Source organism: Podarcis vaucheri, assembly GCF_965113315.1.
Source record: "Podarcis vaucheri genome assembly, chromosome: 4".
Lineage (NCBI taxonomy): Eukaryota > Metazoa > Chordata > Lepidosauria > Squamata > Lacertidae > Podarcis > Podarcis vaucheri.
The window spans coordinates 77,496,392-77,514,854 of NC_138762.1; the positions used below are offsets into that span (position 1 = coordinate 77,496,392).

The following is an 18,463-nucleotide window of genomic DNA, read 5'->3' on the forward strand; positions in this document are numbered from 1 at the left end:
AAATGGAGGGAAGTCAGGAGGTTAAAGAGAACCTCCAAAAAGATCTTTTCTTTTTTTCTTCTCTTCTTTCTCTTTCTTTGCTTCTCTTTACTTTTATTTCATTTTTTTATGTTGGATATTTTGTATCTTTAATTTTACTTGATGGAAAATAATTGTTGAAGTTGAAATTGTAAAACCAATAAAATTTATTTACAAAAAAAGAAGAAAAATATCAACTTCATAGCAGGAAAGCTAGTGGTGTTCAGAGCAACACTGCATAACACAAACAAATATCCACAGGCACAACGTACACCCCAGCTACATATATCCCTTCCAAACAAAGAAAAAGAATAGTAATCACATATACACACTAAAACAAGAAGCAGACATCAAAAAGTAGGCAAAACACTCTCCAAACAAAAATGCCTAACGCATATGCACAAACACCCATTAAAAACAAAACTCAATGTAACTTTTTTGTTCCTTGACCTTACTAGGCAGCAGTTAAGTCCTTCTTATTTATATTTTCTAAGGAGTTTCAGAGGTAAGCAAAGCCCCAGGGCTACAGCTACCCCACCGTCCTCCTTTCTTTCTCTATGCACAATGTCTCTAGGTTCATAAGGAGACCAATCTGAAAAAAGAGGAAAAGAGACAAGGCAGCAGCACCTGCAACTCCATATTTTGCTTCCTACTCAGCCCTGCTACACCTCTTTTTAAAAATTCAGTCAGGAATGGCAAGGGGGCCCCAAGTTAAAAAAGCAAACTGCTCAAGCCTTTCTAAAAGTTTAGGAAAAATTGTGACTTCCTTGGGATCACAGATGTATGATCCAACAAAAGAAGAGGAGGAAAAACAGTATTCGGACAACGTGGCTTGGAAAAATAATAGCAGCCATGCTAGATCAGATCAAGGTTCCATCTAATCCAGCATCCTGTTTTCAACATAGTCAGCCCCATTCTTCCAGGAAGCCCACAAAGCTGGGCACGGAAGACTACAACTATCCCCAACTATTTCCCCCTAAAACCTGGTATTCTGCCTAGAAACATTTATCTGTCCTAGTTCAAAGCCAATGACAGACCCATCATGCAGGAATTCATCTAATCCTCTGTTAACTACCACAATATCTTTGGCCAACAATGTCCATAAATAAATTTATAAAGTTAAGTACTTGCCTGTGCTAGATCTACTGCCAGTCTACTTCACTGAGTGACCTGAGTCCTAATATAACGAGGGAGAAAAACCTTTCTATCCCTTCACACCATTACAGTTTTTCTTCTCATTTCCCCACTGCAGTCTTAAAACTAAAAAGTTCCATTTGCATTGGTCACATTCCTTTGTTCATCTTTGCTGCTCCTTCGCCAGTTGTAATACATTCTTTGTTTAGATGGGGCAATCCAAACTGCACATAGTATTCCAAAAAATTTTGCCCCATCTGTTATATATTTTGGAAAGTGGTTTGTCTACCTGTCTGTTCTCTATGCATTCAGATGCCTCTTGAAATATTGCCACCCAAATTTGGCATGACGGTTCCCAAAGTGGAGGAGCTATTTTTGGTCTATGTTTGGATGCTGGACATTATTTGAAACAAGATGATGGGGGGTACAAACTTGCTAGCTACAGTGGTCTGCTTTGCCAGCATGTTACGTGCAGGGAGCATGCTGGGGAAGCAAACCCCAACAGGATTGAAAAGGGAGTGGCTGAGGCTACAAAGGTTTGGAAGGCAGGAAGAAGAGACTTAGCTCCAGGAACTGGGAGCAGGAGGACAGAATAAGTGGCTACCTCCCTGAACGTTGGGCCAGTGGTGGGGGTCAGCCAGTCTCTCATCACTGGTTATGGCCCCAATGGAGATGGCAACGGCTGGTGCAAGAATAAATCTGGGCAAGGTGAGTCAAGCTTAGGAAGCTGCTTCCCACACTGCAGCAACCACTGGCAGGTCACTAGGAGGCGGTGACATTGTAGGTGGTGGCGGCAGCAGGGGGGATGAGCTAGGACCCAAACCACACAGAGCCAACACTGACAGTGGGCCATAATGTGTGGAGGGGGGAATGGCAGAATGGGGAGGCAAAACAGGCCTTGCACATGCAGCCACACTGCAGGAATTGCATACCAAAGAAGCAGTCCTACTGGTTGCAGGGGTCTGCTTCATTAGCACATTTCACTCAGGGAACGCATTGGTGAAGCAGCACCCAGTAGGCCTGAACCCTCCTGCTCTCTGCAGCGCAGTCAGAGTCTCTTTCCCTCATCCCTCTCTTGATTGTATAGGGTTTATTAAAACCCTAATTAAGTATCAGGACCAGATCAGGGTCAGTTGTGCCCTGGGTTAGGTTGGGGCTGTGTAGAGCCCTAAAATTAACAAATTACACTATCCATTTATACACCTCTGTTTTTGGTTTCTCGGAATTTCCAGGCAATGCCAGGTATTTTCAGCTAAATTTATATAAAGTTATTTTAACTAGCAAGATACCACCACAGCACTACAGAACTAACTTTGAATTGTTACAAATGACGATCCTATGATATTTATTTATTTTGCAATTTTAACAAATTGCAGTTTTGTACCTGCTTTGCCATTCAATAATTTATTCTGATAATATTGCCATTCCAGCTGGGGATTTGCACCAGGACGAAGCAATGATTTTCCTGATCCTCTGTTACTCGTAACAGCAACCGGTTTGCCTGTGAAACATAATACAGTTGTAAGTCAAATTGCACTGCACTTTTTGTAAAAGATCTATGAGCACTACTGCAAATTACTTAGTAAAACAAGTTCTACACGCAGGATAGTGATTTTGAGAGTATAAAAGTTAGGACACACATTTTTGTGCTATGGCAGTGCTGAACAGAGCTGAATCCACAACTTTTTGGTTCAGTCAATAAAGACAGATGTAATCTGATTTGACAGTAGTTGGGGGAGGGAAACCTGTGAAATTATTATTCAATTTCAGGAGGATGCTTTTTACTGGATCCAATTTTGCATGTGTGTGTGTGCATGCATGCACTTAAATGTATGTGCCTTCTCTTCCTTAATTTCCTTTCCATTCTCTCTCAAAAGCAGCACACCACTTTCTCTCTCCCCCTGTCTCCTCCTTTTTCTTTCCCTCAAACTCTCTGATAGCTTTTCCTCCTTATCTTTTCAGTCACTCAACTTTTTATTCAACTGCTCAGGTACCAATCCTGAAAAGCATACATAGCTGAAAGATGAAGTGGGAAAGAATATCACTCTTACAACTTCCTCCTCCAGTTCTATGTACTTTTATAGGGACACAAAGGCACACACTCTCTCTGCCTCATGATGGAGACAGAAGAGGGGATGGGAGGCTTAAAGGTTTTGCTGGAATCAGGGCAACCACTGCTACCACAGGCACTGCATTGGCAACCCCAGCACTACAGACATGTGATCTCTTCTTTAACTGCTAGGAGGAAAAGAGAACTCTTCACTGTGTTCCACGGATGCAGATAAATGAATGGCAAATCTAGAGATATTTGCAAGTACAGTACCACCAACATGTAGGTTTTCTGTTTAAAAGTTTACTCATGCCAACAGGTGTGCATTTAACAGTACATATCCACCTGGTATATAAAAAGCTGCAAAGTGCAAAGAGGAATGAATACTAACCTTTTAGATCAGGTCTATCTCGAATACCCACTGATACAAAGAAGCAGTCCATATCCACATGCATTATACAGCTTTGATGCTTGGTTGAGCTCAAGGTGGCTGTATAATCTATTATAATGGTAGGCAAATGGAAAGTTTAAACCATACTGAACAATTTTTTATTCCTATTATGCTCCTAGAATTTACCACCCGGCTCTTTGTTTGCAACCATTTAAAATGTCCTTAAAACATGTAGAATGCTATGTAGTCCCCCAGATTAAAAAGTTTCCAAAGGTACCATTTCATTGTTGCATATATTGTTCTTCACTACAATCAATAGAGTTTTAAGAGTTTGTTGTACACATCTACTCAGATACTTGGCCACAATAACTTTGTAACTACTGCTCTATACTACCGGCTTTTCCTAGCTCTTGACATTTTCAGACCAAATCTGGAAGAACTAATTAACATCATGGCTCTTCTTTCTCAGTGTAATTGAATATGCCACCACAGCTCAAGCCAGCAACCATGGGCTAAAAGCTACCAGCACCTGCCTACTTGTCCATTTCCCTAACTCTTACTAAGGACAGTGCACGTTTCCAATACTGGCCAAAACAGTAGCAATAATAGTAGACAGTTTATACACATCCTTAATCATTTGTATTGCAACAGAAGTGTGAATACAGTGAGATGTCATTTTCAAATTACAGTGGTACCTCGGGTTACAGAGGCTTCAGGTTACAGACGCTTCAGGTTACAGACTCTGCTAACCCAGAAATAGTACCTTGGGTTAAGAACTTTGCTTCAGGATGAGAACAGAAATCATGCAGCAGCGGTGCAGTGGCAGCGGGAGGCCCCATTAGCTAAAGTGGTGCTTCAGGTTAAGCACAGTTTCAGGTTAAGAACAGACCTCCAGAACAAATTAAGTTCTTAACCCGAGGTACCACTGTATAATCCTAATGATATATATTTTTTCCTCCAACACGACAGTATAACATGGTATTCCCTACAAAGCCTAACATTCCAAACAACAGATTTATAATGAAGCTACTAAGGGCTCATTCAGATTTCCTTTTGTCCTGTGTTTCTAGCCACAGCTCCGGGCTTTAAAGCTCCACATCCAAGTGTTTTTGTGGGTTTTTTTGTCCTGGCATTTCCCCCAGTAAAATCTGCATTTTACCACTGAATCGGAGGAAATGACGTGAATTGCTGCTTGCTCCGATTCAGATATAAAACACAGGCTTTCCAGGTGAAAGCAATGGGATCAAAACAAACAAAACTACTCAGACATAAGACTTTTAAAGTGTGGATCTCTGCCTTGAAAGCACAACACAAAGGAAGTCTAGATGAGCCCTTAGCCATTTCCCCCCTGACAAGTGAATTTGATACATAACACTGTGCATTAACAGTGAAATGCAGGCAACAAAATCTGCTCAAATAATTAGTGACTAAGTCGGAAAAAGAGAAGCTAATACCTTTTGGCATGGCATGCACTCCAGTTCACACAATTCTGAGACTGCTCATAAGCAACCAACCTTAACTGTAGCATGATTGGAATGCTGCACTTTATAGTCTCATCAAATTATCTTGGAGGTCCATACTGCCCATTACTAGCTTACATAGAAATTTCAATGTCAAAATATAACCCGTTTAAGTTTATAACAAGAGTGAGTGGCTTTTTTTAGCATAACCTTAAAAAGTACCTACCCGAGTCAGTTTTGTTAATTATAGATTGCCCTGCTTTCAGTTTTTTTAACTTTTCTCTTCCTGGGAAGATAGCATGGTTCTGTTTCTGCAGTGTATTGACAAAATCTGTAAATTCACTCTTCCAAGTAGCTATATGATGCAATCTTGAACGAGAGTAAAAGTCGGAAATGAAACTGCAGTTAGGAGGTTTGGACAGAGGTGAATCTACCTTACTCGGAGAAGGTACTGTGGTGCTTTTTGTGCTTGAAGGCCCCTGAACTGTAGAGTGATGAGCACCGTTTCTTTTAATATTACTGTGCAAAGATGAACAAGGTGAATTACTCATAGTCCTATGCGAAATTCGTAAAAGTTCAGTATTTTTGTTGCTTTGTTGAAAATGCTGCATAGAGCAGTCTCTCAAGTCTCTCCTTTCCTCCTCCTGCACAGGAGCTGGAGACAGTCTGCTTGCAACATTGTTGCCAGAGTGCACCAAGCTATCCTGTGTCTTTAAGGCACTGTTGGAACTATGAGTGTGTCCATTGAAAATGGAAATGCTGTCTCTATGATGAATTCCGTTCTGCTTGCTAGCAGAAAAGGCTTGATACAAATCCAAGACTCCGGCATCTTCAGTCTCATCTTCCATGTTCAATTTACACGTTCCATTGGATTTGATTTCATTCTCTACGTCATACTTCTTTACTAGACAATTTCTAAAAAAAGATGGTATAATACAGAAATTAGGAAAAAATATCAATTAAAAACATTTACCACTAAACTCTCCCCCTCTATTGTACTTTTAACGCCCCCCCCATACACACACTGGTTTTAATAACAAGTTGACAGAATTGTTTCATAAACTTAGTCTACATTAACAACATTAACATGAATGATCTGAGATGATCATCTAACATAATCTGAATTTGTAATTCAAGATAATTACTTACACCCTGTTGAACTCCACAGAGATATTGCTAGGACCTGCAATAGGTTCTTCAGGTTTGCATATGGTATTAAAACAGAGGCCTTTTTGAAAACTTGACTGTTTTGTATAAAGCTGATATGGAATGTATGAAAGGAGCCGTCCAGCCTTTATGCTGTAAAGAAGATGAGAGTTTAATTAATCAGAGAAGTCATAACAAATTCTGACTCTATTTAGTTTTTATCTTGTTCTTAAAGTAGTTGAACAGCACTTACTTTCATTAATGTATTTAATGTTGGGGAGAGAAGCTGTTGATTGCACTTGTATATTTCTACTTTACTAGCTTGATTGTCTTATTTCTAGACACTTCATTGTCCCATTATTTTATACAGAAAACAAAACTTATTAAACTGGAAAGGTTTTACAAATTTAAGGTAATGTTGTCAAGCCTGGGAGCCAAATGTGGCCTTCTAGTCTCCATATCCAGCCCGCAAGATTTTTTCAGGTCTTGTTCTTCACTGGCTCTGCTTTGTGCCCTCAAATACTTTTTGCCTGGCTGGAATAGGTCCCTGAGCTGTTATAACGCCTCTTTGATCGCTTGGAAGCAGGACATAAGCCTGCAGCCACTGCACAATTGAAATATAGCCTATTGTACAAAGTTAAAGCTCACATCTGTTGCTTCATGCACTTCAATCTAGTCCCATGTGATTTCCCCCTCTCACTCTGCCACCATTGGCATGCACCTCTGCTACTCTGTCAGTTACTTCAGTTCTTATAATTGTATATAATTATTTAAGTGAAATATTACTGTTTGATCAACACTTATATTTGGGGTTGTGGAGTTGAATGCAGTTTCTTCCACAATTCCCACCTGCAATGCTAGAGTATTCTCTGAGGGTTTATGATGTGATAAATGCAGCCAAGTCCCTGTTATGCAGAAAAGGAATATAATCATGCATGGTCTAGGGAAATGCACTGCCAAATCATAGCAATACTGAAACTTAATTCTTGATGGTGTATTTCCCACCCAGCTTCAATCTGTACACTAACAAGAAGTTTGGCAGTGGTTCAAAAGCCAATATATGCTGCAATTAAGAAAACTACAGTAAGATCACATTACCCAATTAAAAGAACATAACTTGTTAGCACTTATGTGACCAGGTTTCTAAGGGAGTAGCGTAATCTTAGCTGTTACAATGGGGATAGTCTCAAGTGCAGATCATTTGTTTTCCCAATATGTTCAGTAAAATTCAAATGACATGTCAGTAAAATAATTGCTACTATCTAAAGAATACAAAATAATGCAATAAAGTTGAACACATGTAAGGTATAACAAGGTATAAATAAGGAATAATTTACTTCATTTATAAATCCTAATACAGTGGACACTCGGGTTGTGAACGTGCAGTGCCATGTTTGCGCATGCGCGGGTCGCAATTCGGCAGTTCTGTGCATGCGCCAAAACCTGGAAGTAACCCGTTCCAGTACTTCCAGGTTCGGCATGGTGCGCAACCCGAAAACGCGCAACCTGAAGCTTCTGTAACCCGAGGTATGACTGTATTATGAGAGATTCTAAGTTTTCATTAAAGCTATTATTTATATTTCCATTCTTTTAAACCTTTTGTATAGAAATACATAACTATATGCCCAGTAAGATAAAACAGTGTTTGATTTTGCTTTTTATCTCCAGCCCTGAATTAACAATACATCGTTAAATCAGAAAATAGTTAGTTGCACACTGAGTGCTTATCAGAAAGAAATTTTTCTTTAAATTTATAACATTCATTTTAATCAACAATCCTGTTGGTCGTAATTTTATTAATCAAAACCATTACTGTAGGCTTATTTTAGTCAGAGATTTATTTGCTAAGCACTCAACAGTCTGCCTCTTCAATATTTTGCACTCAATTCCCACAAAATTTGATCCATCCATCATAGATTTATAGGATAATCACATATTTTTAAAAACATTTAGCACACATTAAATAATATTTCAGAATGCAGTTTTGTTTTGTCTTTTCAAATTTGTTCACATTTGGAACACTTAAACCTGTAGTCCTCCATATGTTGGTAGATTCCAACTCTCATAAACCTCAGCCAGCAAAGCCAACGGTCAGGGCTGATTTAAGCTGGAATCCAATGGCACCTGTAGGACTCCTAGTTTCCTATCCTTAACTTAAACAATGTTATCAAGCCTGGATATAATTCTCCAATAATATTTACCTATCTATTATCCATTCTGGTCGAACTACTTTTTCCCTTTTGAGTTCTTTTATTTTGGCATTTGGAAGATTTGTTGCAATAATGTGTGTTGTTTTGGATCTAGAATAGTATACATGATACTGTCCTCCATGCAACATCATTAGCTGCCTCAGTTCATCAGCTGATGGATCTGTAACGGATTTATGAAAATACATGGGTAAGTACTTAATGTTAAATAAATTCAATAATTTCAGAATTTATATTCTGCCCTTCATTGCAAAAACAGTCTCAGAGAGGATCACAGTGTTCTTTAGCATCTTAACACGGTAACGTAAAATTAAGATCTAAAACCAGTACAGCCAACAACAGCAGCAATCCTAATCACACATCTACTCAGAAGTAAGTTCCACTTCTTACTCCCAGGAAAGTTAGAATAGGATTGCAGCCTAAGGTTTCCAGCCCTAGTGGAGGACAAAGAAGCCTACATACAGAATACCGGGGGGGGGGGGGTGGCTGTGTAAAACTAATTTTAGAAAAATTATACACTTCAATTACTCATTTAAATCTTGCATTAGAAATGCTTCTTGTGAAATCCCCATAAAGTATTACCTTGTGTATTTTGAAGCATTTTTAGTTTGCTAGGGGAGCTTCACCAGGCCAAAAGCAGTCTAGACGGCTCCCCTCAAAAACAAGACTACAGAAAGTTATGGCCAGAAGGAGAATGATACATAAATTGCTTTGTGACTTCCACACAGTATAGCTCCTTCATCGACTTTGCTTCATCCTAATTTTTCTTAAAAGGCATTTGAATGAATATTTTGAAAGAATGAAAGCTATCACCTGTAAAGCCATTGACATAGATGGCAACTCCATTAAAGATACCAGATGAAGTTCCATCTTTTTGGTGTTGCATAGCTGCCTCTGAACGGAACTGATCCTCCAGTTTCTGGACTTTGGCAGGCATATATCCTCCCTGGAATATAAATAAAACATACTTTAGATAGAGATACATTCAACTTCTTTGTGTCTAACTATGGAAATGGGTCAAAAGGTTTGCTAGCCTTTAAAACTATTTAATATCAGTTTGGTTTTGGCTTGAATATACAGTTGTGGAAAACTTTTTAATGGAATAACCACATAAACATTATTTATTTATTTTATCATTAGAATATTTTAATACCACTTTTCAACATTGGATCTCAAGGGAGTGTTAAATAAAATATACTATTTAATACATGTATGTAATGGATATATTACAATATATGTATTACAATATATGTATTACAATATACTATAATAATATACTATGTATTATAATATATTGTATTACATAATAATACAAATATAATGCAGCTAATTTAATCCTTAGCAGGGTTAAAATCACAGCCAACTCACTACTAAGCACCTACAAAAACCTGAATGTTCTGCATAACCACAAGAAAAAATATATATCATAGGCAATTTTTCTAGCCACTGCCCCATACGAACTGCATGGTATTATCTAAACATCCATTACTCTTTGCATAAGTCAGAGATGAAAACGGTATGGCTATTATTATAGAAATAAAATAGTTATGTTTATAATTTTAGATTTGAACATACCCATCCTCCCCAGCCATCTCTGTCACTGGCTCTTTTTCTCCATCCACCTTCCTTCATAGTGAAGCTATTTAAGGAGAAAAAAACATACAAATATTGTCAGTATTACTATTATATAATTTCAAATTGAGGTGTAGGAGCTACAAATATTTACATTGGGAAGACTTTAAACAGCACACCTGATGTATCCATTCTCTTACCACAAAATATAAATTCACATGTATGCAAACACTTTAGAAATCTTTAACCTAATATTGCACAACTTAAGTCTATCTTGAACCCTAGGTGTTATTTGCCTATATTCTGGCCCAATCTTTCAAATAACCTCTCACCTAGCTGTACAAACCAAAATAGCAGTTGACATTGTGACATTTAGGACAAACTAGATGCAATGTCAGAGGGATTTTTTCCCCTTTTGAGATTAGGAGATGGTGCTTGGACGCTGGCAGACAACTTCCTGTGGCTTGGCTTGCTGAATCAGGGCCTATTACTGGGCTAAAATGATGTAGCCTCATTGTAGTGCTAAGAACCACAGTGCGGATATCAGAGATAAGCTCTCTGTCTGCTGTTTCAGAGTAAAAGGCGGGTTTTCCTTCAGTCTAGCACTGAAGTAGGTTAAAACGCTGCCATTTACTTTGCACAGAATGCTGAGTGTCGAAGAAAAAAAGCAGCATTTCCAGAGAGCTGCAAATGTTGAATGAAAGTCTGGGGGCATGCATGTGTGTTATTTGTATGTCTGCTCTGGCATCTGTGACAGCTTATGTATAGTGTTTGACTGCATGTGTGTGTGGTGTGTGACACAAGAGAGGGAGAGTGCTGCACGACTGCATGTCTAGTGAGTGTATGCACTTGTTGCATTGTGTGTGTATATTGGCCACACCACCACTGGCATGTTGCCCTCAGAAGGATGACCGTCAATGTGGATCTTGGGCCAAAAGAAGTTAGCCGTGCCAGCTTTAGCTCCATATCTTTAGAACACAGAGCACAAAAGTGGGAACTCAGTGATGGAGAACTTTCGAGAGAAGAGCATTAGCACGCACCCCAACAGTCAGAAAGCACAACAAAAGGTAGGAATCTATACATTTGGGGCAGCCAACTCAGAATGTATGGTTGCCAGGACACTGCGGCTCCCGCCCTCCTGACCTCACACACTGCACCTTGGAAATTCAAAAACAACCCATTGCTCCTCCCCACAACACTAAGTTTGGAAAGAGAGGGGTGGGTTGACACATGGTTCTTCAAACTGCACTGTGTGGAAACAAGCCTCAGGCACCCTCTCCAACTTGAAGCCAGTCAGGGAGGCTTGTGTTTGCATTGGCTTTGCACTTCTGAAGTGCTCCAACCACTTCAGAAAGACTGAACCAAAATGGATCTCACGTTTCTTTTCCAACATGGGTTTAGGAAGGGGATTGTGCCTAGAGTTGCATTGAGCACGTCTGAAGCTCAGCTCAGGTGTAGAGACAATATCTGCTCCCCTCCTCAAGCTCCAAGGCTGAAGCATGCCCAGGGGCCACTGCATTGCCAGAGGGCAGTAGACTACTCACTAAGGCAATTAAACTTTTTTTTGGGGGGGGCGGGGGTAAGTACGTCTGGTAATTACCCTGCCTCAGGATTCCAGATACATTACCCAGCAGTACTCTAGTGGGTGAAAGTTACCTCATCTCCTTAACACTTCACTGTAAATCAAACATCATGCCTTCTGATAACAAGTTGGAAAATGGTCAATTATTATTTCCTCCAGGGGATCCAAACAAGGAAGTAATTGCATTAGTCCTGCCACAACCTGCCTGATATTACACCTCCAACCCTGAAAGGTAATTTGAGTAGCATAGACATAAATTAAGAACACAATGGCATTCTTTGTTCCTTTACTACCACAATACAGGATGCATTGGAGACCCCTGTTCCATCCCAGGACCATCATTTTGCTATTCTGCATTCTAGATAACAAGTATAGTGTTTTGTTATTCTTAGGTTGAATTCTTTACTGCTGGATGGCATCAATAATTTGAAGCACAATTCAAAGTATGCACAATTCTTATTTATTCAACTCCTTTGAATAAACCTGCCTGAGGAGCAGGTGAGACCAAAGGGATTTGAAACTAGATCTCCTTCATCCTAGCCTGACTACCTTTGTCCCTTCCTAGCTCTCTTGGGGGAAAAGAGCTTCTAAAGTCTTAAAACAAAATACAAAGCACAGAATACCCATCTTCAATGTTGAGATTTGGAAGTGTCTACAGTTCTTCAGCCAAACAGGCATGCTTCTGTGGCTCTATTCTTACAGACAGTTCATTTTTAGAAAGCAGTTGCAGAAGCAGATGGGCTCTGAACAATTACACATTGGGAAACACCTCTGAATCTGCTGCCTTATTTTTGATATTTTACTACCCAAGTACAAGCAGCACAAATACAAACTTATTTTACTTTCTACATTGATTGGTCATATTCCTATCCCATTTTCTCAAGTAGGAAGCCACACATTTATCTTCAAAATCTATTTTGGCACTGCTACCCCATATTCAGAGTGTGTACACACAAACTATAAGGTAATAGTCAGTGTCTTCTGCAGATGCATTTTTGGGTTAGTGTTTTCATCTTCATATTATTGGTATAGCATTCTTTTGGTGTTTTGAAAGTGCCATTCAGTAGAATGGTTATAAGCTATCCTACATTTTGCAATGCATTCTGCAACCATCTGCTTTGTGTGGAAATGGAGAGCACCTTCTCTAGGACCTCCTATTAGGGAGAATCTTATGTCAATTAGTTCCACTTGTGTAGCCACTCCCACACAATTCTGTGAAGATTAACCTAACAGATACACAAGACATATGATGTTTGGGACTACCACAAAGATAATCAAGGGGTTAAAAAAATCCCCATGTGTATCAGTATAATGTTATTTCAATCTTTGAAGTCACATAGGTTAAACTAATGCTCTTTAAAAGGAGAAGTAGAAACAGTATCCATTGAGTGTTTGCACTCTTTAAAAGAACAGGTGGAAACTGCCACCATTAACTCTTCTGCACTGTTTCTTAAACAGAAATTTAAACTGTAGTGTGGGGCTATTTATAAAAAGCAAATTCAAATTCTGTGCTTTAATTTCATACCATATATTGGATTATACCCAGGCTAACTTAGCTGTACTAATGAATGAAATCAATGCAAGTCTTTACCAATGTAGGTCCTCTCTATTTCTATAGGAACTAAATGCAGTGTTAGAAACTGAGATATGAAAGCTAAGAGCTAAATTGCACCTTAAGCCTAGGTTATGGGCACAACAACAGAATGTCTAAGCATGCTTTTTTTATAACAAGAATACAAAGCTGAAAATGAATGAACTGCAGTGAAAATATTATGTTCATTTTTCACAGGGTCTAGTCTTTCCCCTGCCAACTCCCCTAATATTCTTAAGAAAGTATCTTCTCCAGTCTCCCTGTCGCAAAATGCACCTAGAACAATGGGAGTTTCAAACACTGACTAAATATATTTAACAGAATGCAATCCAACCCAGGTCTTTCTTCCACAAGCCTGCTATGCCTTGGTGTTGGCCACAAAGGCAGGGGCTTCCTTTCCTCTACAGCCAGAATGGATGGAGTGAACTATTACTTCTCCTCCAGCCCACTCATTCACCTGTACAGAATTCCCTGTCACCCATGGCAACCCACAAGTTGTTAAATACAAAACTGCACTAGAAATGCATGGTGTGAAAAGCCTGAGACAAGTAACCATGCAAAGCACAGATGATCTGGCCATGAAAACAAGGCATAGCAATCACACATAGGGTATCCACATAAGGGCTGGGATGACGCCCAAGATACAGCACAGATTCTGTGCTTGAAAAGTTGCTGAGTCAGAGTTTGCTTTTGGATATGGAAGCAAAATGTGAAAACATCATTTCCAGAGACATGAGCATTTGTTAACAGAAGTATCCATTATAAACAATTTTCCTTCCCTAAAAATTAAAGGACTAATTATGTCAACTTGCAGAGATTCCAAGTGAAACTTTTACAAGCATTCTATACTACAGTATATGGATGTGTCAACTTTAGTGAATAATTATGTATACTGACAGCTTATTAATTAACAAGGAGAACTCAGATCTGTGTTGAGTTCTTCTAGACAGAAAGCTAACAAAGAGTTCAGTTAACATCTTTAAAATACTGTGACTGATTTCACACCATGGTTTAAACATGGTTTGGTATGTACAACCTGGAATGAATCCAACTGAACCTCAGTCTCACAAATTCCACTATCCCTCTCTTAGCTGCAACAACTATGTTAAGTCTTGCTTTCCCTAAAGCTCAGCTTGTTGTGTCTCAAGATCAGAGATCATGGTTTACAATGAACTCTGATTAGTTTAACAAATTAGCTTCATAATTCATGGTGTGAAGTTGGCTTGCTTTAAAACCAACGAAGCATTATGTAGACATAATGCTTAATTATGACTTAGCACCAACTATGACTGTTTACTTTAAGTTCATGGTCTTAGCTGTACTAATGGTGTACAGACATGGTGAAGATCCAGTGGTAGCTGGTGACTACAAAAATGTGGAATTGCTTCAAGTCAGTTCAACCCTTCCATCAGTGAAGCCCTGAAGGTCAAAGACAAAGCTGTCCAAAACACAATTTGTCTGCTATAGCAGTTGCATTGATAATGCTTTATTCACTTAAAAAAACTTTTATGGTGCTGTTCTTGATTGTGCATTTTTTTTGATGTGCTTATGATTTTATTTTGTTCTAGTAAGTCACGATGGCTTGTATTGAAGTGAGGTATACTCCCACCCACAGTAAATTATGAACAATACATGCTTAGATGTTCTCTGCTACTAAGCAATACTGTACATACAAAATTGTACCCCCTGCCTCCAATGATCAGCCCAATCCAGACTATCAAAGTTTCCTAGTTAGAAATAAAGTTCAGTGCAGTTCTTAAGTTTCTTATTCTAGCCAAAGGGCATGACAGACTTGTACTAATAGTACAATACAGTTGTACCTTGGTTGCTGAACACCTTGGAACTTGTACATTTCGGCTCCCGAACGATCGAAAACCAGGAGGGTGTGTTCCGGTTTTTGAACAATTTTCAGAAGCCAAACATCCAGCGCAGCTTCCAATTGGCTGTAGGGCACTCCTGCAGCCAATCGGAAGCTGTGCTTTTGTTTTCAAATGGTTTCGGGAGTCGAACGGACTCCCGGAATGCATTATGTTCGAGAACCAAGATACAACTGTAATAATAATACAAAATATCCATCCATAATATAAGCTGACATACTTGATGTAAGAGAAAGATACAAGAGACACCAACAAGCTTTCTAGAAAGAAAGTAATAATAAACATACAAAGCATTGGAATCTAAGAACCCTGTTAAATCAGACCAAGACCGACCTAGTCCAGCATCCTGTTTTCACAGCGGTCAAATAAGATGCCTACGGAAAACCTGCAAACAAGACTTGAATACAACAGTACTGTCCCCACTTGTGCTTCCTGGGAACTAGTATTCCAATTTTTGAGCTGGCACACAGCCATCATGACTAGCAGATATTTCAATAAGCATAAAACAGATACTTGCAAGTCAAGTCAGCCTGTGAGAGTGAACTCACAGGGGTGGGGATAGGTTTTGGGACTGGCATGGGCCCAATTGTGACCCTGCAGAAATCTCTGCTTTTAAAAATATTTTAGCTGTTTTTACTGTATGTCTGTGCATCACCTTGAGATGCGTGTAAAAAAAACCATAAACAAAAATAAATAAATAACACGTGTCTTGGAAGGAAATTTGAATGTTAAGGGTATGGGTCCAACCAAACTTGATCATCAAGTTGCCTCAATTTTCCATAAAAAGCTAACCACATGATTTAATTATAACATATAGGCCTAAAGATGTACTTCAGGTAGATTTTCAGCTAGGTATACCAATACCCAATGCTGGGGCAATTCTTCCTATTAAATTTCCAGGTTTCACTGGGTTAGCGGAAGGTCAAGTTATGACCAAGGCTCAGATCTCAGGCCCACTTTATTCAGTGGGAGTTAAGTGTCTTTCTTCTGACTCAACACATAATCCAAAGCATAAAGGTACCCCTGCCCTTACAGGCCAGTCGTGTCCGACTCTAGGGTTGTGCGCTCATCTCACTTAAGAGGCCGGGAGCCACGCTGTCCGGGTCACGTGGCCAGCGTGACGAAGCCGCAGCTGGCGAGCCAGCACCAGCGCCACACACGGAAACGCTGTTTACCTTCCCGCTATAAAGCGGTACCTATTTATCTACTTGCACTTAAGGGTGCTTTCGAACTGCTAGGTGGGCAGGAGCTGGGACCAAACGATGGGAGCTCACCCCGCCACAGGGATTCGAACCGCCGACCTTATGATCAGCAAGTCCTAGGCACTGAGGTTTTACCTACAGCACCACCCACATCCCTTTAAATCCAAAGCATACATACTACCAAAAGGCAGAATGGTTTTGCCCTGTGAACGAGAAGCTTCAGAACAGCCATTCAGAAAAAAAGTTTTAATTTTTTTGTTTTATAAGTAAAAAGATCTTTTTATTATGTGGTCTTTCTAATGCTACCCCCACTAGTAATGATCTGCAATGTTCAATCAATCAGCGGGTAAAACTAGCCTTACAGAGACAGAATAAAAGGCCAATGTCAGGAAAAAGTTAATGTCACACAAGAGACAAGATAGCAAATGAAAGGTCTTCAGAGACTAGGTGTGTTTAATTATCTTTAGTTTAACGAAGCTATTATAAGGATCTTATCTAACTACAGCCTCTAGTGTTCACTAGTGATTAAGCATATAAAGATATGTACGAAGACTTCTATTTGACCTTTTGTTCTGAACCTCTAGGGCAGTATTATTAGGGCAAGCAATTCCATCCCCCCTTGCAAGAATTATGGGACTGAAACGTGCAAACTGGGTAGCTGTCGAATACACATAACGATGAATGACGGGTGCTTGAACAATATATACCCTCAAAGAAATCAGAAATGATCCCATCTGAGCAACTGTATTCGTCCCCCCCTCCTACAACATGTTTCTTATCGCAACCCAGCTGTGAAATCCTGTTGCATCTAACTCGCGCCAGCCTTCATGCGGCATCGCTCTTTCCTTTCTCCCTGCTTTCCCTTTTTTCTTTTAAACCCCGAGCCTAAGTAGCCGGCGTCTTAGTTTTGCAACGGGCACGAAGACGCAGAGGAAGGAGCACGGAATAAACAGCATCTCCTTCCGTGTCAGTAGATAAACCCCGGGCATCCCCACTTCCTCACGCCGAGTGCGAGCTGTGCAGCCGCCAGCAAGGCAGCTGCAGGGATGGGGAAAAGCTGCCAGGCACCGCCATGGTTCCCAGGACGTGCTCGGCTTGCCAACGACGCTGATCCGGAACTAAGGGCAGCGGCGGCGGCGGCTGCGTCAACCGGGTTGGCGCCTTCGAGGAGGCCGAGGCTTCGCTGCCTTAAAACAGCCGACCGCCCTCTCGCCTCAGGAGAAGCGAGCAACCCAAGCCCCGCTTGCCAGCCAGGAGGGAGGCCCGCCCGCCCGTTCTCCCGCAGCGGCTCCGGGCCTGCCAAGGCTTTGGTCCCTCGCCCGCCTCCTCCGTGAGACTTGCAGGGTCAGGCAACCCTCGTGTCTGCCTGCGCCGTGTGTACGCGCCACATGGGGGCCACCCCCGCTGCCGCTTCAGACACAACAAGCGCCGCTTCCGCACCGGGATAGGCAGGCAGTTGTGCGCGAAGGCGGCGGGCCAACCTCGTCCACAGCTTCTCTCACCTTTTGCCCGCCCGCCGGGCGTCGCCGCCTGCCCTGCCGGGCCGTGTGGAAACCTCACATCGCGTCCCCGGCTCACGCCGCCCGCCGCCGCCGCAGCGAGAGCAGCAGCAGCAGCAGCTCCTCACACACTTCGCCTCGCCTGCGCCTTCACCTCGCCGTCGCTCCTCCTCCTCCTCCTCCGACCTTCCCTCTCAGAACGCCGCGTCACGCACGGCGCGCTCAAGAGTCTCGCGCCGCCAACCGCCGCCGCAGCCGTTGGGCCTTTTCCCTCTCTCTCTCTCTCTCGCCCCCTCCCTCCCTCCCTCCTTTGCTTGATCAACAGCGCTCGTTCGCCGCAGCCAACCAATCAGACAGTCCTGCCCTGAGGCGGCGCCCCCTGGTGGCCTTAAGCAGTCGCGTGGCCAACGGGGAGAGAGAGAGAGAAATAAATAAATGGAAAAGGGAGGGGAGGGGGAGAAGGCTTTCCATTATCACGTGGCTGTCTGGGGAAGAGAGTGAGAGCGCGCGCGCCGCCACCCCACCCCCCCCTTTCCCTCGGCTTCTTACTCGCTCTTTTTACCTTACGCCTGGCGCTGTGGGCTGCCTGAGTGTCCTCTGAGGGAAGGGGAAGCAGACGAGGCTCTAGCGCCCCCTACAGGAGAGGCGGCGAGAGGAGAGAAGCGCGGCTCCTCGTTCATACACAACAAACAAGGAGGCGGCGGCGGGAAGGAGCTGACAGGGCAGCCCTGACG

At 41.4% G+C, this 18,463-nt stretch overlaps 1 protein-coding gene across 2 annotated transcripts in view; it reads right to left on the bottom strand.

Annotated features, from left to right (window-relative positions):
* Positions 1 to 17,970, bottom strand: part of REV1 (REV1 DNA directed polymerase) — a 42,347-nt gene extending 24,377 nt beyond the window's left edge. For both annotated transcript variants that reach the window (XM_082220021.1, XM_082220020.1), the window contains exons 1-8: positions 17,735 to 17,970; positions 9,982 to 10,046; positions 9,220 to 9,352; positions 8,401 to 8,569; positions 6,203 to 6,352; positions 5,280 to 5,968; positions 3,594 to 3,701; positions 2,537 to 2,653 (exon numbers count right to left, since the gene is read on the bottom strand). In XM_082220021.1, the coding sequence (XP_082076147.1) occupies positions 2,537 to 2,653; positions 3,594 to 3,701; positions 5,280 to 5,968; positions 6,203 to 6,352; positions 8,401 to 8,569; positions 9,220 to 9,352; positions 9,982 to 10,038 (1,423 nt within the window). In that variant the 5' untranslated portion in view covers positions 10,039 to 10,046; positions 17,735 to 17,970. The remainder of the gene's footprint in view (positions 1 to 2,536; positions 2,654 to 3,593; positions 3,702 to 5,279; positions 5,969 to 6,202; positions 6,353 to 8,400; positions 8,570 to 9,219; positions 9,353 to 9,981; positions 10,047 to 17,734) is intronic.
* Between the last annotated feature and the right edge of the window lie 493 nt (positions 17,971 to 18,463).